Consider the following 21,309-nt stretch of genomic DNA (forward strand, 5'->3'; position numbering starts at 1 on the left):
AGCGGCCTCGGCAATCGAGCACCTTGATAATGCAGCATCATTTGCTAGCACTAGATCGAGCAAGCAGCCATCCCTGTTCAGTACTGGATTGATCTGTGTTAAGCCGAGGAAGGAACCGAAAGACGTGATCGTAAGAATTCATTGGAAGGTGGAGCTTTCGACGGGATGTTCCACACTAAACCAGACTGATTGTAGTCGCCGAACGCGAATGCATCGTGTTGTGTTTCAAGCTGAGAAATTATGGCTCCAGTGGAATCAATATGCTTCTCGACACAGTTGTCTCTTATCGGGTGGTAAAAAGATTACGCCGATACTGACGACCAAACCTTCCATCCGGATTTGGACCCAAACCCTTTTGAAAGTGCCACACATTGGAATGGGACCAATAAAACTATCTGACCTGGATGCGAAAGCTATCAAAACACCACCGCCGCGCTATTTGGAGTTGTTGCGTGGACTACGATCGTTACGGTGAACGGTGAACGTGTTTTTTCAAACAGTTGTGGGGAGAAAATACGGTCGTCTAGCCAGGTCTCCATGAAAACGACGACTTCTTCGTTGCTGTCGCGGAATCATATTACATTCCGCGACAGCAACGAAGAAGTCGTCGATTTTTGTGCGCAATCCCCAAATATGGATATGATAACCTATTTTGTGGAAGGCCGGGTGGACCGTAACTTGTGTAGTATTGAGAAAATATATCGGCTTAATTTAACACTATTCAACAGACTTCAGGGACGAATGGCCTTTGGGTTAAAGTCCCTTTAAAAACAAGAACCGAAGAACTATTCAATAGAAAAAAAAACAACACAAAGCTAGTGATTCTCAGCGGTTTATTTATCTATAACATATAAAATTTTCAATTTTTAATGTTACAGTTGCTTGGTCCTAAAACACGAGTAAACTCAAAAGATGCATTTACTTTCAATGATAATATAAAAAATGCTTATATTCCAATATGGCGTGGAAAGTACAATAAGCTTGAACATCATAACATTTGAGCTAAACAATTGTATCAGGATTTTACAAATGAACACAACAGCGCCAAGGATTCAATACCACCACCTGAGAGTTCGTTCAGTGTTTAATAAGAGTATAGAAAAGGAGCAATGACATAATGTATATACTGCTTGTGATTAATTCCGTATGAAGGTGATTCCCATTGAGCTCTTAAATGTAGCACTAGCACGATCCGTACTCATCCATCCACGTTTCGTATCGAGCAACATCATTTGCCGAAACCGATTTTCGTGTCTTTATCATCGCATCCTGGAAGTCCTGTACCGTAACCGGGAGATCTACCTCCTCCCGTCTGATCATTTTAATTTCCGAAGGGCTTAAACCACTGAGGTGTCGTCTCAAGGCCATCATAGCGGCATCGCTGTAAGTCGTTTTTATTCGTGTTAGCCGCTTGAAATCAGAAACACAAAGCTCCAAACTTACCGACAAACATTAGCGATGTCTGACCCAGTGTAACCTCTCAACTGGTCCGCTATCACCTCGGTGTCCAGATCCGATGAAACATTCACACCCTTGAGACAAAGCTCCAACAAGGCTTTCCTAGTGTTATCATTCGGAAGACCTATGTAAACCCGTTTCTCGAATCTTCTTCTGAATGCTTCGTCGATATCCCATGGATGATTGGTCGCCGCCAGTACCATTATTATTTTTTCATCACTATAAATAAACATGTGATCAGATTTGAGCTACACAACATAATAAATTTTCAATCACTTACTTCGATGCATTCAAACCATCCATCTGAATGAGCAACTCGGCTTTGAAACGTCGACTGGCTTCGTGCTCCGAATCACTTCCTCTACAGGCACACAACGAATCAATTTCGTCGATAAAAATTGTACTAGGAGCATAGAAGCGAGCCATTTCGAACAGTAATCTAACCAATTTTTCGCTTTCGCCCCGGTATTTGGAAGTCAACGTGCTCGACGACACGTTGAAGAACGTAGTGCCACATTCCGTAGCAACCGCCTTGGCTAGCATGGTTTTACCAGTACCCGGTGGACCCACCATCAGTACTCCCTTCCACGGTCTCCGGATACCCCGAAAGAAGTCGGGCAAAATCACTGGCAGTACTACCGCTTCTTGAAGGATTGCTTTCGCTTCGTTCAATCCGGCCACATCGTTCCACTGAACGTTAGGATTCTTCTGCAACATATCTTTCTCCAATGTATCCACCAAGTGCGGTTCGTACCCAATCGGGTTAAACAGTTTCGATTTGTCAATTCGTTTCACCGGAGAATTTTGCGGCTGCGGAGAATTTTCCTCCACCGAAGTCGCTTCTTGATCGTCGGACCCACCGCCCTCTTCCGAAGAGGACTTTTTCGGTCGTTCCTTTATCTTAGAAGTAGCCATCTTTCTCGCTCTGATCCGTTCCACCGACCGGCTTTTTCTGAGTGATGACTTCTGTCCGCTGTTGCGACTGCTGCGACGATCACTTGGAGTGTTTGTTGAGCTGGTATATCCGACGCTGTGCTGGTGCGTAAGTGACGAGGTACTTTGGTGATTGGAGTGATTGATTGAAGGCAGCGTTGGTTGCAACTCAGGGTCCCGCCGGCGGAGCGACGAAATCCAGCGTGAATCCGTTGCCGTCGGGGGAGATGACGCGTTGGAAGCCATATTTGCATGTCTCGGATTTGGATGGACTTCTGAAAGTGGTAAAGATTTATTTAGTAACGTTCGATGAATGCGATCTGTGGAATCGGGTTGAAACAAAAAAATTGTGTTAATGGTGTTAAAATCATATAATTTAAATATGATTGCAATACATTTCTTAACTTTCGGTTTCTGTGAGCTCATCAATATCGCATCTAGAGACGAATGAGCTGCAAAGTTTTAAGCAGTTTTAAGCAAGAATGGAATATTGCATAATCTGTTGATCAAAGGAGTTGATAATAAACATTTAATTCATGTTGTGGAGGCGATCGGGCGTAGTGGTAACCTCCATACCTCTCACGCAGAGATCACAAGTTTAATTCTCACTCTCGAAATTCTTCCAAAAATGGAAGTAAAAGTGACAAACCAGCCGAAATGTGTTTAAAGTCAGAAAAAAAATTTAATTCATAAAGTGAGTCTATATTAACTCAATTTTAGGCGTACCAGCTCAGGGAGCTGAAAGGCTCTTGTGTAAAGAATGGGAAAAAATATAATAAATTTATTTCAAAAATTTGGTGTATATCAATGTCATGAACTTCATCCAATGTACAAAGTAGTAATGCAGCTGAATTATTTCTATTTCACTCATTGAAAAGTTCATCAGAAATTTCCAGCTGAACAACAAAACTGACGCAGAATTTGCAATTCGCATAATTGTTGATTGTTGAACTTATTGTTAAATTGATGCTTGATAGACATTCAATCCACATTTCGTTAGATGAAAAATCTTAATCAATTATAGATAAATTGAGGCATAGTTTTGAAGACATCTCCGAAGAAAACACATCCTTTGATCGAGCAACATGTTGTTCCTCAGAAATATCCATACTACCAATCTCATTGCACCCGAATCGTTTGATCACAATAAACATACTCTATCAATTGAACCATTGCAAACATAATGTTTCAATATTGGGGGTAACTTTACGGAATACAGAGTGAGACATGTTGTTCAACCCGCCCGGGGGCAACAGTCCATTGATTATGTGAGCTGAGTTTATTATGATTATATTTTCTAAAACTTGTTATATATTGTATCAACCATTTAGCAATGCACAAAGTGACAATGCACATGAATCATTCCCATTGGAAACTTTATCTGAAGTTTTGAGCAGGACTTATTTTCAGTTAACACTTCGTTTCAGATTATTTGCATCTTCGCCATCGTCCGTAGCTCATCTTACGTAGTTTTTTGACGTACGTCTTTCATTTGTATACTGGGGTGTAAGTTCAAAGTTCCGAAAACGAAATGGTATGATAAACACATTATTCGAAAGGTAAAATGTCTACGCGTTGTATGCTTGTTACTTGTTGAACCAAAATATTGTTTCAATAGCTTTAAGATTGCTTTCAAAACAGGCGATTGAAAGCACACGAATTTGTATATAAGCGGAAATCCACTTCGTTATGATTGCGGTTGATGTACGATCGCTAGAATCTGTGTATTCTCCCAACACAGAACAACAGCCAAAGACTTAACACTTCAAAAACAATAAGCCTGAGGAAATCGGCATTGCAAAATGGATGCGGGTACTTTTCTACTCGCATGCATTTCTGCAGGCCGGAATGAATTTCCCCAACACAGATTTCAAAATAAATGAGCCTGCAAGCTGGGGGCACTTCTGTACATTTAGTATTTTTGCACTACAGGACACAACGCTTTGGCTCGGCTATTCAAAACTGCATTGGAAGATATCCGTACATGTCTTCAGCTCACTAAACTTCTACCGTTCTACCGTTCCGTTTGTTAAAATGTTGATAACAATTTGCTGCGATAACGTCGATTGAACAATATGCGTTCAACTTAAATGTCAAAATCAAAACTGAGTGCCTGAAGTTCAACAAATCAAGCAGTTCGTGAAGTACGTACACTTTGGAGATGCAATAACTTCAGAAGGAATTGTGAAATAATTGATCGTTTTGCAATTACGTTTACATATTTCGGAAATTCAAGATAGACGAATGAAATTAACAAGGCATCATGTCGTACATCAGACTTACAACAAAGAACGTAATCTATTACAATGCATGAATTGACCTAAATTAGGATTTGTTCGCTATTGAATTCGGAAATTGTTTCATTCAATCACCCGAAAAACATTCACCCGAATTTCACTCATCCGAATGAAACAAAATTACCCGAATGTAAAACTTACCCGAAACAAGGATATATTCGAATAATAAGAAAAAAAATTATTATTAGGAAGTATCTGTATTTTTATTTGTGATTAGTGTTATATAAGGATATTTGTCTCGTACGTTAATTTCCATTCAAAAAGTATTTTTCGTGGGTAGTGCAATTTGAGAAATAGTGGCGTTGAATAAAATCCTTTTTTTTGAGTGATTTTTTCACACTACCAGCTCCACCCGGAGCGAAGAAGATGGACATCCTGAGACACTTCGCTGGATATAACCGATTTGGTATTTACAACAAGATCATTGGAGGAGATGAATCGGCTGAAGATAAACATCGTACCAACATCCCCCAGCTGCGAAGGATAGAAAAAATTTGGCCGAACTTCAAACGGAAGATTTCTTTCAGTAACTTCGTGGATAAAACGGAGAAACAGCTGACCGCTAAAGCCACGTAAAGGTTAAAAAACATGTCGACATCCATCTTTTCATCGGTTGAGGTTCCGGCCGTAAGTCCGCCTGGCACTTCACTTGCGATACTTTATCAAACATCTCGGCCTCTGCCTGTCCAGCATCCACTAGTTCCTCCGGATTATCTAACACGTTGAGCCCCGACGGAGCTTTAGGACCGAGAATGAATTTTTCGTCTGACTCATGCCAGTCCCTGCGGATCAATAGGACACTTTTATAAAACACATTTTCCAATTTTGTAGCTGTCGTTCCCAGTTGATGGATTTTCTTCGTTTCCGATCAATTTTCTTATAAACATATTTAACTTCTCCGCAGAGCATTCAGATACTCGGAAATCACATCTGAGAGTTGGTTGATCTTTCTGGCTGAATATGTTCCTTAATTCAACATAATTAACTGCTTTTTTGGCGGAATTAATAACCGATTAAGGATATCTGCAAACGAATGTTCATTATAGTTTACTTCTTCACGAGACCAGCATTCAAGGGCAAAAAGCACAAAGCCTAAAAGGGAACACACTTCATCTAATCCGGCTATACAATCGCAATGTGCAGTTTTCACTGTTTCTGTGAACCTTTTTGAATAATCAATTTGCTTCCATTGATAGGGAAGTTTCTTGATACAGAAATTTCTATTTTTCTCCACGTATATAGCTTTGACGCTAAAAGTAAATATTTTTATCTAAAGAAACATATGTTCGCATGTTATTAATTTAGAGTAGCAAGTAATTATTGTAACTATTTCGCTAAAATAATTATTTAAACGAACCTCAATCTTATCTATATAAATCATATGCAGCGATCACTTTTGCCTGCCCAACAGATTACTAATACATATGCAGGCTGCAAGCGCCCTATTGCATGATTTTTATCTATGTGTGTGTAAGCGCTAAGCGTAAACGAATGTTTTTGTATTTTTCAAGTGTCAAGATTCTATAAGACCAGTTACATTTTCCGTTGTTTATGTTGTTTTGATCAATAAATCTGGAAAACGCCGAAGTTAAAATTATTCACGGAGAGAGAAGAAACACAAATCGATGTATTTCACCAAGAAAATATTGGTATCAGAGAAATTGCTCGTCGGATTAGACGATACCATCAAGTAGTTCTCAATTATTTGGTGGATCCTCAAGGATACGGTCAAAAGGAGAGAGCTTCACGAAAATCGAACCTCTCAGACCGGGATAAGCGGGAGATAGCTAGAACAGCTTCGAATACCTCAAAATTGCTTATGCAAATAAAGCAATATTCCAATTTAAATGTTACTCGGATGACAATTCGTCAAGTTTTGGTGAAAAATCCTTATATAAAGAGGGCTTAAAAGGTAAAGCTCATAATCATACACTATCTCACATCGGAAGACGTCTGAGTTTTGCCAAAGCTCACATAAACCGACAGTGGGAGATGGTATGTGATGACGAACAATGTTTCCAAAAGAATACATTTTGCTATATACCATAACGAAAAATTATTCAATGTATAGGTTATCTTCACTGACGAAAAAAGTTCAATTTGGATGGTGCTGATGATTTTAACGGGTGATAGCGTGGTTTACGAAAGAAGGAACAGTATTTTTCAACCAGGAATTTTGGTGGAGGCTCGTGCATGGTTTGGACGGGATTCTGTCCAACCGGAAAGCTCAAGATAGCTTCCACATCATTCAAGGATTACATACATGTTTTGCAATCCTCTCTCCTACCGTTTTTGCGTGGATATCGTCACAAAAAATTCACTTCCAGCAAAACAATGCTACTATCCAAGTAAACTAAGCAATGGAATAAGGACAAAACACATAATTTTTTAGACTGGTTTGCTCTCCAGACTTGAATCCTGTTGAAAATCTTAGGGAGATCCTTGTACGCAGAATCTACACTGAGGGAAAACGGAACAACACGATTGAATAGCTCAAGGTCGCCATTTCGGAAACATGGAAAAATATTCAGAAATCCGTTCAGCAGAATTTGGTAAATAGTATTCTAACACGAATTTTCCAGGTTATCGCCCGAAATTTGAAATTTCCAAGTTTTCCAATTATTGGCATGTAAATCCGCCGATCGTTTTGAATTTTTCATTGATAATACTTATGGATTTTGAAATGGTCTTATAGAAACTGGACAGCTGAAATTATCATATTTAAGCACAATAAATAAACAAACAACTCTTTTGAACAAAATGCATTCAACAATGTATGAATGTATCTTGTTGAATTTCTGTTTGTGTTGCAACGAAATAGAATCAGGTTAGTCTTATAGAAGTTGGACAGAGTGTATATTGGAATTGTTTTTTTTTTTGCAATGTCTCAATGCGAAAATCCCTAGGTTGCTTTAATTGTTGAAAATTTGAAGAAAATATCAAGGAACGCAGAAGGTTCAGCGCAAGATTGTACCGTTGAGCTCCAACCCTTCCATCGTCCCCCAGCTGTGACAAATAGCTAATATGCTAATGAGCCTAAATAAATCAACAGATGGGATAAAATGAAGTTATGCAATATACAATTGAATGCGGAAGTGAGTCAACAATCAGCATCAGGCTCCATCATTTTTTTGTATATTAGGTACTGCAACAACGTGTCTATTGTTCATTCAGGATTCAACTACTGCGAAAGATGGTCAGAAATATTTGCAGTTTTGTGAATAATTTGCTGCGCCAATACGACTGGAAAATCTCACGCCACAAATTTACCCCTAGGCATGGGCGCACCAGATTTCAATTTATATTTATTCACTAAGATAAAATCATGAGTACCCAAAGTATTTGGCGAACATTTTTTTTCACTTCAAGTTTAAAAATTTGGGATTAGTTGAATTTGTTGCAGCCGTGCGAACCGTGTAAAACCACACTGATGTATTTAAATATTCGGCTCTTGTTGGAAACACGAACTAACACATTAATTTTACACGAATCCTTGCTGGTCACTGGATGCGGATCAACATTATATTGCCGTTCTCAATCTATGTGTTACAAGGGCTAGCTTTAATGAACCAAAATTTTCTATTCATAAGCTTGAGTTGTGGAAAAGCAAACGAAAATAGAGGTTAATCTTATCGACGCCGAAAAAGGTGTAAAGTTCGTCCAAGCAACCACCAAGAACTAACTGTATCGTTTTCTGTTAATTTACGTATCCAGGTCAACACTATGTTCGGGTAATCTAGATAGAGAGACGCTGTGTGAAACAACTGTGCGTTGTAACGAACAACATGAAAACCAAACCAACCCAAATTTGAGGAAAAAGTAGCATAATGATTATGCTGACCTTGCGTCGGAATTTTGTTCTTCTGCAAGTTGACACGAATCGTCGAACTGCTGACACCTCCGCCAGCGACTCCACAGCTGGCGGTCACATTCGATGTGCTGGTAGCTTTCTTCACCCCTCCACCCATACCTCCTCCACCAGTGACCATAGTGCCTCCATTGCCGCCACCAGAACTTGCCGGAACGCCCGCTGGACCGAGGTTCGTTGCAGTTATCCTTGAGGGCCGATGGGTGGTGGTAATTTTGGTGAATGCAAACGGTGCCAGGTTGTCCAATATCAACGTGTCCATCATCCTGGCCATGTGCTGAAAGCTGGACGTGGAGGGTTGAGAGCTGGAGGGAGATCAAATTAGAAAAAAATTACATTAGTATTGTTTGAAAATAAGACATGAATGTGAATAACAAATTATATTTCATTTGTGCATTCCCTAATCTGTAAAAAAAAATCTACCTGAATTTCATCGTTCACTCTCCAAAATAGTTCTAGATCCAGAAATAAAATAACCAACTTTTAAATGTTGGTGCGTGTTAATTATGGGTCGACCCACATTAAACGCCACAATAAATTCGCATCTATACCTGAAAGCCTCCCTGGTGGCAACCTTGACACCAATAGCAAGGTGCCATTCAGGTAATTTCACCTGTGTGCCAACAGCGATGTAAGCTGTCAAATATCGCCATCGTTCCTTCGGTATGGTTCGCTACCATCCTTCTGAGCAGGAAAGCATTTACGAGCCGACAATTAATGACTCGTGAGGGACAGAGCATTGGGAATTCAACTTCACCAGCACAGCAACAATAGAGCACCAGAGTCACGTTAACGCTTACCATGTATCAAATCTGGGGACACGTAAAATTGTATTAATTTTCATTGGAACATCTTGTGCTGTTCTCATTTGTAAGTGTCCCAGTACACTATTACCACTTTACCGGTACACGACCCACACTATGGAAAATATACTCGCCACACAGATAATACAACACATCAACTCGTTTGTGATATTGTCAATTTTGGCAAAAGATAACAAATGATTGCTGAGTCCATTAGACAATTGAATCTGTGTCGATCCGCTTAAAGTAAGATTTTGCTGAAAGATCTTGTTTTGTGGGCTAACAAAATTAAACTTGTGGAAGAATTGAGGCCGCATGACCACTGTTTCAAAACAACGATGCTGTTGATTCCGAACTTTATACGACAATTTTGTCAGCTCATTTTTTGGTTAAATGGACACGTAAGTCGCACGTAAATCGGTCGCTTGAAATACAACTGCAGAGAACGAACACTGCAACAGAGAACATACACTGTGGAGAGAGCAAATATTTTAATTTAAGCTCCACCCGATGGCAACTTACACAGGCTCGCTAGTGCGTCGTGTTGTGAATGAAATCGTGGCACGATTTGGTCACTTCTTCAAATCCAAGGTGAAACACGATGAAATGATGCAGAACGTCGGTTCTCATGCAGTCTGGTGAAGAACACTTATGTATTTCTACATCACACGCATACATTTTCGTTGTTTTATGCATTTTCGAATGTAAACTGAAATGTTTATCATTAAGTGGTTTTAATGCTTTGTTTATTAGAAAATCATCCTTTTTTTTCAAATATTGTTGTAAATGCGATCGATCAGTGCGTACCAAAGAACATTTCGTGCCCAGCTACTAACCAAACTTAGTCCAATTATCTACTTATGCGACTACAGTCATATAAACGTGCTGCTTCTAAGAAATTTTGCAAACAGCGTACGGTCGTATCCAAACTAAATTATAACAACGCCAACAAACAGTATAAGCGACTTAACAAACGGGTTTGCCAAGCCCATCAGCGTGAACTACAAAACAAGCTCAAAGTGAATTCGAAAAGAATTTGAAGATACGTGAATGATAAACGGAAAGAGTCAGGGTTACCTTCTTCTATGTTCAATGCTGATCAAGAGGCAACGGATACGGTCTGTTCCGGTCGTAGTTCAGCAGTGTTTTCGTCAACGAACATTTGTCTAGAGACCATATTTCAGCTGTCGCTAACAAAGTTCCTATACATCGTGCCATTAGGTTGCATCCGTCAATTTCTGGGGACGCCGTACGGAAAGCTAGCCTCCGTCTCAAGAATTCTGTCTCCGTTGGTCCAGACGGAATACCTTCGCTCGTTATTGAGAACTGCATTGAAGTTTGTTCGCACCATTAGCATCCATCTTCAACCTCTCGTTGAATTCTGGAATTTCCCCAGGTTCTGGAAGTTCTCGTCTAAACTATTTGAACTGTAGGTACTGGAATATTTGAAGTACAATTGTTCCAGCTACACCCAAAATTGATTTTTAGCTCATGTTTTGTCATCCCGATTTATTACATTAAATGAGCGTAAAAATGACAGAAAATGCCATGACTCACAAATACTGGTAAGCTATTGTATAATATACAAGCTGACCCGGCAAACTTCGTCCCGCCTAAAATTTATTTTTTGTTATCAATACCTTCAAACACTCACGTTTTCTTACTATGAGCAAGTTCATGGGTCCAATCGCAGAACTGTTCATTGATTGATCTTCTATTCGACCCCGTTGAATTTACCTTTTTAAATTCCTAGTATTTCTAACAAAACTCATCATTATAATATCAGATTATTTTCAGACACAATTCTAGTTCAAGATTTTTCAACCACTTGCAAATAACATGTTTCTCCGTTACACGGAATAAATGTTTTATACATAAAATATGATAGAATAAAGACAGCCCTAAAGTGGACAATTCCTTCCTCGAGTTCTGCTCTTATCAACACATCCGGCGATCCTTTTTTTGGTATAGATAGAAGAAGATATAGGAGTGCGTTTCATCACATTAAAATCCATTTCCAGTTTCGAACAAAGATCAATTTCGCTAGCGCAAACATCAAATGGACTAACAGCACTTGTCACTATGTAATTGTAGAACATATGGGAATTTAATTTTCCAAATTTTCCCTTCCTTCCCTTCAGAGTTTTCCGAAAACTTTCAATTGTCATGTTTGGTTGGAATATTTTTTTGTTGCAATATGTGTGATATTTTTATGGGACCCCCTCTCCATTCCAGAGGAGTGAGGGGTCATACCATTATAGAAACATTTCTCATACCCAAAAACCCTCACATCCCAAATTGTGCTTGATTAGTTCTCGAGTTATGCAGAAATTTGTGTTTTATTTGTATGGCAGCCCCCCCCCTTAGAGAGGGGAGTGGAGAGTCTAACCACCATTGCACCCTAAAACATCAATATGCCCAATTTGGTTTCATTTGCTTGATTAATTCTCGAGTAATGCAGAAATTTGTGTTCCATTTGTATGGCAGCCTCCCCTTAGAGAGGGGGGTGGATAGTCTAAACATCATAGAAAAATTTATTGCATCCTAAAACCTCAATATGCCTAATTTGGTTTCATTTGCTTGATTAATTCCCGAGTAATGTAGAAATTTGTGTTTAATTTGTATACCCCTACATACCCCTACATACCAATTTTCATGTTGATCGGTTCAGTAGTTTCCGAGTCCATAAGAATCACACAGACAGACAGACAGATAGACAGACAGACAGACAGAAATGCATTTTTATATATATAAATGTGGTACGGCAATAAAAGATTAATACGAGCGAGCGAAACAAGAGACACGTTTCAAATAAGCACGCATTACTTGGACACGACCCAGACCGAGATGGACATAGATCTCCTTTATGCTGGAAAGTGTTTGCTAGGAGTAAAATTAGAAAACACTTTCCAACTTCAATTTGTAATGAGAAGTTATATTATCACGCTCCTCCCCAACAGCATCATTAGCTATGTGCATAGCGTGATCGTGTAAAATAGTCTTGCAATCCAGCCGCCCCTGGTTCGATTCCCGTTGTCGTCGTTTGGACTTTTTTTTGGGTGCAATCCCAAAAAAGATGAAAAAAGAAGAAAGAAAGAGATGTCTGCTTCCATACATACAAACATTTTAAAGCGTTGGGGGACATATTACGTTATTTGCCTATTTGACGCTTCAAGGCATGAAACGACATGTTTTCTGTCGAAAATGAAATTTTTCTTTCTGACAACGCTAGTTTGGGTGTACATTGCATCTGAGTAGGTTTATGCCGAAGAGATCTACTGCTACAAATCTCGTACAATACACCTCTACAATCATACGCGAGATGGTAAAGGGACATCAAGTCGACGCTATTTACACCGACCTGTCGATTGCGTTTGATAAAATTAATCATTATATTGCGATTGCCAAATTAGAGTTACTTGCTTCCACGGTTCTGTGCTTAATTGGGTTCGCTCAAACTTACCAGTCGAAGTATGGCAGTTCATTTTTCTATTTGTTGCATGAAGCCGGGATTACAAACTGTATTCTGTTATAAAGGACCGAAGTGACGCTTCATTTCTGCAGCATCAGTTGACCGTTTTCGCTGATTGGTGTCACAAGAACAGAATGGTGCTAAACGCCTCAAAATGTGCAGTTGTCACGTTTTGCAGGAAAAAATCACCAATCTGTTTCGCATATTGCCTGACGGATCATAATCTCAATCACGAGTCAAACATCAAAGACTTGGGCGTCGTACTTGATTCGTAACTAACCATTATGGATCAGGTTGATTACGTCAAGTCAACTCGGTTTCATATTTCGGTTCGCCAAAGAATTCAGGAATGTATGTTTTTTGTCTGAAAGCTCTCTGCTCATCTTTGGTTCGCTCAACACTGGAATACTGCTCGGTACAGTCAACCCTCCTATAACGCGGTACTCTCAGAACGCGGTTTCCATATTAGGCATCGATGAAATTGCGACAGCCCTCCTATAACGCGGTACTCTTATAGCGCGGTTTCAGTTCAACAACGTCCCATCAGTTCTTTTCGTGCAACCAATGCATGATTTTAACTGGATATGTTTATATATACATTTAAGATAATCAAAATTAGCTGTCATTACCAAACCTATCAAACTACTTGATGAGCTTAAGGCAGATCTATGGAAAAATGTGCGCCCGTTTGGTTATTGAGCAGGGTTAGAGGAGCGGTAGGAAACAGTACGGCAGAAAGCGGAAGGGGGTTTATCTGAAATGTTAAAGAGAAAGGATGATCACAAGAGTTTGAATGAATTCTGCACTCTCTCATTATTTAAGTAGTATTCAGCTGCTACTAGTACTTTATTCGAAGATAAACGTTTGCAATATGAACTGTTGTAGAGTTCACAAATGTGCACAAGCGTATTGTGTTTTGTTTTCAAAAAATCAGTATACTTTAAAATGGTTACAGGAATAATATGCAGATTGAGTATGCGAAGCCACTTCTTTAACTTCAGCATCATCAACGTCCGTAGTCCCCATCTAGGTAGGGATCCACTTTTATCAGAGAAGAACACCCGAATGCAGTTTTGAAATTTTAACATTTAAATGAAAATTTTTAGTTTAGTTTTGACGTAGGACCACGTCTTTGATTTGGGTCACTCAACGAAAAATGTAATGTTTGTCTAAGAGTTTTCAAATGCATATTACGCTAAATCGTTCTTACGATATCTGTTATAATATATACCATTAGACAGCAAATTTATCCAGCAATTTTTTCGCCTGGGACATCTACAGTGGAAATAATAACATAAGTGTACAATTTAACAAATAAAAAAGTTCGTTTATTGGGCCGAAGAATCAATACACTTATCGAATTTTACTCGCTTTATGATCTCTCATTGGTCTCCATACTACGCGGTATGAATGATGTGATTTGTACTCATTCTGAGTTTCTTATAGCGCGGATACCATACAACACGGTAGATGGTTTCCATACAACGCGCTACGAATTAGCCTGGTTTGTATATAAAATCCGAGTTTCTTATAGCGCGGCTTCCATATAACGCGGTACGCACTCACCGCGTTATAGGAGGGTTGACTGTAGTATGGACTCCTTTCTACAGTAACGGTGTGAATCGCATCGAATCCATCCAACGGAAATTCGTACGATTTGCTCTTCGTTGGTTACTTTGGAGGGATCGGCTCATTCTTTCAGATTATAAATGCTGATACATCATAATGGACCTACAGTTACTAAGCGTTCGCCGTGACGTTTCAAAATCAGTATTTATTGTTGATCTGTTGCGGTCTGATATTGATTGTGGTGCACTGTTGCAACAGTTAAACATCAACATCAGACGCGTGAATATACGTTCTTATCATTTTTCAAACGTCCCAGTCTTTCGTACGAACTACGGTGCAAATGAGCCGATAACCGGCATGTGCAAGGCGTTCAACAAGTGTTATAGTTGTTTCGATTTCAATGTGTCCCGTGTTAGCCTCAAGAATTTGTTTTACGGTATTCTTTTATTTACTTGATTGTTTTTGTATTCTTTTTTAATGGTTTTCGCGTTTAGTTGAGGATAAGATTAAAGATTAAATTTATACATCCCTGAGAATATTTTAGACCAGTCTTTTTTTTCTTTTTTTTCGTAGAGTATCACCCCCTTAAGTAAATGTAGGATTTTATGTAGTCTGTTGATACCTGGAAGATGAGGTTTTGCGCCCACTTTGTGAGCATTCCCTTCCAATAAATGATTATAATAATAATAAACTGTGGCATAGTAGTGGTGACGGAACAACCTTATAATCGCCTGTGGCCGTGGGCATGTTATAGCTATAACACCGAGAAAAAGAACAAAGCATGTGATACATGTTCGTTGCGTTGCCAGCTTGTGTATAATTCTCGCGGAGGAATGAATGAATCATGAATAAACCGTCCTCAGTTAATTCTACACTTTTTATAACTATAACTTTTTAGTTCCACTAAATCTTTCTACTAAAGTGTTTCGAAGTGATAAACAAGCGTATCGAATAAGTCCTAGTATATGCTCGTGTCCTGGACACAATCCTCTACTTTTTTTTGTTTTTCAAATTTGAATAGTTTGATTATTCTATTTCTAAAGGTTCCCGTAAACCGTTTGTCCGGAGGACAAATATTGGTTTAAATTTTGTGCAAACACTATTTTGATTGGCACTCTTCAATTATCACCAGTAGCAAACAATGTCAAACATCGAACATACGGAAAAATTGACTGAAATATTTATCGTAACGTAACCATATAATAACAAGTTTGACGATCGGAAAAAATTAGACATTCAATAACTGAATATCTGCATGTCATGTTTGTTTCAAATATATTTGATTAGCATACGCTTATCAAATTTTATCTGTCAAAAAATATCATAGATTTGGCTTCGGTCAATCACTGTATGAGTACCCTAAGGAATGCCTCGCATCTATAAGCGGTAATCAAATAGAGAAAGTGATAGTAGGAGAGCATTCAAAATCAATATGCTACAAATATCGTAACTTAATCGAACATCAACTATGCGGTTATGTCTTAGGCTCAACCCTCCATTTTTCTGTATTCAAGGATAGTTTTGTTTAGTTCAGTAATGAGGCATGATTAGGGCTGTAATTGTAATCTCTGATACGAATAATTAAATAAAATTAATATTAGTTAGAAAAAACGTTTATTTTTCTACGAAGTTACAGTGTTTTCAAAATAAATTAAATGTTGATGTCGTACTTTGTTCCTATATTATTTGTCGAGTGCATTAAGAATCGATGAAAGGGAAAAAATCGATTTTTATATTTTTATATCAATTTTTATATGGCATGCAACTCGCTGAATTTCTTCAGTATATTCTCTACAAAACATGTCAATTACACATCCCAGTGAGTCGTAAGATTAGATTCGCTTAAAAAACATAATAAAAGGCTCTCCACATCAGCTGTGGATGAACAATCATAACAAATGTAGAACCTTAGGTTAAACACTCGGAACGTAATATTATATCATAATGTGAACTCAATTAGGAATGGAAGAAAATTTTAGTCGAAAAAATTATTATCAAAAGATAGATTCAAGCCAGCAGTACCAAAGTATTAGAAACTAAGTCGGAGATCGAACGTCAATATGCCGCAAAAAAAGTAAAACAATCAATTTATATGAAGGTTATTGTCAATATAAGATCAGGTATATTTTACTCAATAGCTAAGAATCAAACGTTTGTAATTTAGAGATTTATTCCATGATTCATTGGCCAATTGAGTAGGTGTAAATACACCCTTACTTCCACCTAGGAAAATCATGGACGGTAATCGATATTTTATTTTGTTTGCCCTACGCGTGACAATACCTTCGGCGTTCATTAGTATCGTCTGAACAGGCCTGGTAACATTCCATTTATAAATAGAACCCCGTAATTTTCTAACTGCTGGTGACGCCACCTCTTTGACCGTCGAACCCTCACCCTCAATTGGCAAAAACCATGCACGCGAAACTCCTTGGTCTAAAAACTCCTAGGAGGAGAGAGAGGGCGACTACGAGTCGGAAACGCGACAGAAATTTGTCGTAGCTCAAATCTGCTGCACTCGGTCGAAGCCTTGGTGGAAATGCAACCTGAACAGGTTGTGGCCTATATTTCAGTATTACTTATTTATTATTTCCTCCACTACTTACCCCAATCGCAAAAGTATTTTCTTCCACACTAAATAATTGAGCGGTGGAATGAACTGCAGTGAAAGGCTTCCCGCATTATCTTGACGAGTCAATGTCCTGTGCAGGACCGCTGTCTAGCGTTTGTGTGGGTGTTGAAATCAGGCAAACATCAAACTGATCATTTGGCGTGTTGTGGGACGTTATCAAACAAATTCCCGTGGCACGTAATACAAGCACATACCAGAACCAGTCAGTCAAAGTTAGTCAGTCAAAGGACAGCATTTTTTAGGGTGATATAAATGAGTTACATTGATTGATAGCCAGTACATAAAAAAGAAGGATAATGCATTGATTGTGAGTACAACACAAATTAAGAGTTGTAGACCTGATTGAAATACGTTGAATATCAATCAATACGGCAATGCGGAGGGACACATTTCTCGATGGCCGTCGATGGAAATGAGATGGACGTACCATTGTTTTCAGTTTTAATAAAAAATCACACGAGTATAAAAAGAAACCGTGGAAATCATTTATAAGAGAAGAGTTACATTGGAATGAAATAGAGAGGAAGAGTAGTGCGGGGCAAAGGTGCGCACCTAATTGTCGTCGTCCAATAACTATTGAAATAAAGGCAAATAAAATTCAGTTTGCTGACCAAATTGTTACTATATATATTACCATCGAAACGTAGTACAATGATTTCTCGAGTTTTGTTTGTAGTTGGACAAAAACCTATTTTAATAAAAAATGACAAGTGCGCACCGTACGGAGTAAAAGAGCGCACTTATTGAATTGTACTTCTGAGGTAACTTGTAACAAAAATAAATGCTTTATCATTACCAGCGGGGGAAGCATCATTACTAGAGTGTGTAGGCACCATCCAGTGGGGAGGAGGGGGGTGTTGTATGATGTGGTGTTGTATGGGTGGAGATGAGTGGGTGTTATGGTCGAACATACACCCAAACTAGCGTTGGCAGAAAAAAATTCATCTTTGGCAGAACAGATGCCATTTTCTGTGCATGAGAGTCAAATGCGCAAATAATGAGCTATTTTGAAAACTTAAAAATGGTTTGTATGTATGCGAGCAGACATCTTTTTCTGTTTTCTTTTCTCTTTTCATTTTGGATTGTGCAAAAAAAAAAGTCCATACGACGTCAATGGGGATCGAACCAAGACCGGCTGGAATGCCCACGCTATCCATACAGCTGCCAACGCTATTATGAAGGAGCGTGATAATATTACACCTCATCATAAAATGAAGTTGGATGGTGTTTTCTAAGACGATAAAGAAGAACATGAACGAGAATATATCTTTCTCTGTCTGGGCCGTGTATTTGGCAAACTATACGACAAGCTTTCATATGCTTTCATTTAAATGTGTCTCCTGATTCGCTCGCTCATGTTTACTCTAGCATATATATTATACAAATGATATACATGGATTGGGGAGTAGAACATTTCATGTTATCTTTCATCTCATTTAATGTAATAAATCGGGATGCCAGAACATGTGCTAAAAATTAACTTTGGGTGTACCTCGTGGAAATTTTTGGGAGGTTGGAGACGAACAATATAAGATACCTAAAAATGTCCAATATTTGAAACAGAATTCTATTCATTAACAAACTAGCTGACCCGGCGAACTTCGTCCCACCCACAATTGATATATTGATATAAATCATTTCGAACACTCAAGTGCCCACAGGAATTATTTTTCTTTACGTATCTATACTCACGGTGTATAATTACTTTTTTGACATATAAACCTGATATAGAATGAGACGCATCAATCCTGATACTGACTTTTTTGAATCCGTTGCTCCGTTCTTGAGTTAAATCGCGAGGAACAGACACCAAATCATTTTTATTCTCATAGATCAAGTTTATAAATTCATAGTTACCTTCACTTGATTTATTTGAAACTCATTGGTGAAAAAAAATACAACATTTATTTGGATTTCAATGTGAAAACATAAACATAAACATAAACGAAACTTAACCGTTATTGAATTGAATGCATGATGAAAATAAAAACAATTTTCATTTGAAATTCATTTTGAATTATTTTGAAGCAATTGTTTATTTTTCTTCCTCATCTTGGATTTAGGTTTTGAGGATTCCGGCGCTTTGCCTTGGAGCGCTGTTGCTTAGTTGTGCTGTTTTGGGGTTCGAAGAGACAGACGACGGTTCCTCATGAAGCTAGAAGCCCAATCCTTTCCTGCCAGTTTTGCAACTTGGTTGAATTCGTGCTGGAGGTTGTGGCTTCCGCAAAATCAAGCGACAGGTGCCTCAAATCTTTGAGAGTCATACCATGGAAAGCTTTGTCCAGTGCTCTACAATGGTTTGCTAGATCCTCAGACTGCTCACTGGTGCCCCCTCAGGTGCTTGCTGGCACATCCCAGCTAAAGTAGAAATGTCAATCAAAGAAGATTCAAATTATAAATCACATACTGATATGAGCCTCTTTCTCAGAGCCGATTCAGAAATACCGAGGTCTGCCGCAATTCGACGCTTCTAGACTCCCTCCCGAAGCCTCTATCGGCCCGACAGAATTTCTGGAGTGCATTTCTTCAAATCAGTTTTCTTCTTGTGGATCCCGTTAAAAAATTTGGTTAAAAACATTTTATTTTTTTAGAGAAAAATGCTGGTGCGTACTTTGCCCCACAAGCATTTTCTGAACTAATCGATTTTTTTTTTAAATCTCTTGAACATCTTCACAAAAACGAATACGCACTATCATCTACTATAGAATGAAGGTTTCCTTGACGGTGTAGTTTCGAACTTTCCAGTTATTTTAGGTAAGTAAATCCTCATCCCCAAAATTGAGAAAAAAAAGGATCAAAACATCGCAAAACTCTTTTACCTCATAACTTTTTGACACTTTCATGAAATGTATCATGTTTATATGTGTGAGCAGCATGTGTAATAATGTATCAAACGAATGCACTGTTGTCGATTTTTTATGTTCGTTTGCTACAAAAGACCAATTTTGTCCCGCACTACTCTATATGATTATAGGCTGAGGGTGCACAAATCAATCCAACTTCTCAATTTCACTGTCTATGCGCAATTTTTCGTGCCATATTAGTCCGATACAAAAGATTGTGCTTTTTCTCCTAATGGGTGTTGTATCGAAATTTGGTCAGCTTAAACTTGAGACATTGCTTTCAACCATACATTTAAAAAATCATTCTTCGAGTTAGTGAAATCGTTAAAAGTGCCGAAATCAATCAATGTTTTCGCACAAGCAAAGGTTACAATGAGTTCATGTCAAGTATGTAACTTTTTTTTACATTTGACACGCGTTACTAAAATTGCATCCAAAAAAGAGGAGCAATGCGTCAAATATGTTGCAGGAGTTTCATGCGGCGACCGGAATAGGGGAGGTGACAGAATTTTTAAGCACATGAAACTGTTTAAGTTCGTCATGATATATCGGGTTTGGCAGGCTAGCTGTATCTTTGATTCGAAAAGCGACATTTTCATTGGAACTGGTCATAGAGTGGTATGGAGCAATATGTAAATAGTGTACAAATAATGTTGGAAGCGGAAAGCAGTTTTACACGTTCGTTGTCCAGCGCGATATGGTTCTTTTTTTGCGGGGCCCAACTTACGAATAAATTATTAAGGGAAGGTCAAACTATGGTTACAACTTCATTTTTATTTTTATTTTTATGCATTTTTTTTAAATTTAAAGACGAACTGACAACAATAATGCATGCCAATATCATATAATATGAGTTTGATAAGAAACAGTAGTAAAAACCATCCGTAATATATATTAATTTAAAAAAATATAGTATTCACATTATTTTTTATAGTTTTTTTTGTGCATCACGATCTGCCTATCCATGCAGTCAATAACGAGCAAGTAACTTATCGATATGTGCTCCCTTGGCCGAGTGGTTAGCGTCATAACTAACATGCCGGGTGTTCGGGTTCGATTCCCGTTCTGGTCGGGGGAATTTTTCGTCAAAGAAATTTCCTCCGACTTGCACTGTGATCACGCGTATTCTAGAGCTTGCCACTCAGAATGCATTCAAGGCGTGTTATTTGGCATAGAAATCTCAACTAAGTACTAATAAAAAAGACGGGTGGGTAATGTCGGGGACATAACCGGAGTGACGTAGGACTATACAAAGGGGACAGCTTTTGTTTAATATATATTTTAAATATATTGTTTTATTTTCTTCTCCTACGTGAATACCTACTTATCCACCTGAAAAATGGATTAGTTTACTGTTTGCTCTTTATGAACATGTTGGTGGTTCTGAAAAGAACCTTTGGTGTTGTGTTTTTGTTATCACTCGATATCCCCATC

The 21,309-nt window shown here is 38.4% G+C and overlaps 1 protein-coding gene across 7 annotated transcripts in view; it reads right to left on the reverse strand.

The window, feature by feature from the left end:
* Positions 1-832: 832 nt before the first annotated feature.
* Positions 833-21,309, reverse strand: part of LOC129775132 (katanin p60 ATPase-containing subunit A-like 1) — a 61,922-nt gene continuing 41,445 nt past the window's right edge. For 6 of the 7 annotated variants that reach the window (XM_055779444.1, XM_055779443.1, XM_055779441.1 and 3 more), the window contains 4 exons: positions 8,530-8,861; positions 1,739-2,666; positions 1,444-1,677; positions 833-1,381 (listed from right to left, as the gene is read on the reverse strand). In XM_055779444.1, the coding sequence (XP_055635419.1) occupies positions 1,183-1,381; positions 1,444-1,677; positions 1,739-2,666; positions 8,530-8,861 (1,693 nt within the window). In that variant the 3' untranslated portion in view covers positions 833-1,182. Of the gene's footprint in view, positions 1,382-1,443; positions 1,678-1,738; positions 2,667-8,529; positions 8,862-9,356; positions 9,541-21,309 lie in introns of those variants that run through there. The other variant, XM_055779445.1, reaches the window with a different exon arrangement.

The sequence above is a fragment of the Toxorhynchites rutilus genome, chromosome 3 (assembly GCF_029784135.1).
Source record: "Toxorhynchites rutilus septentrionalis strain SRP chromosome 3, ASM2978413v1, whole genome shotgun sequence".
Taxonomy (NCBI): Eukaryota; Metazoa; Arthropoda; class Insecta; order Diptera; family Culicidae; genus Toxorhynchites; species Toxorhynchites rutilus.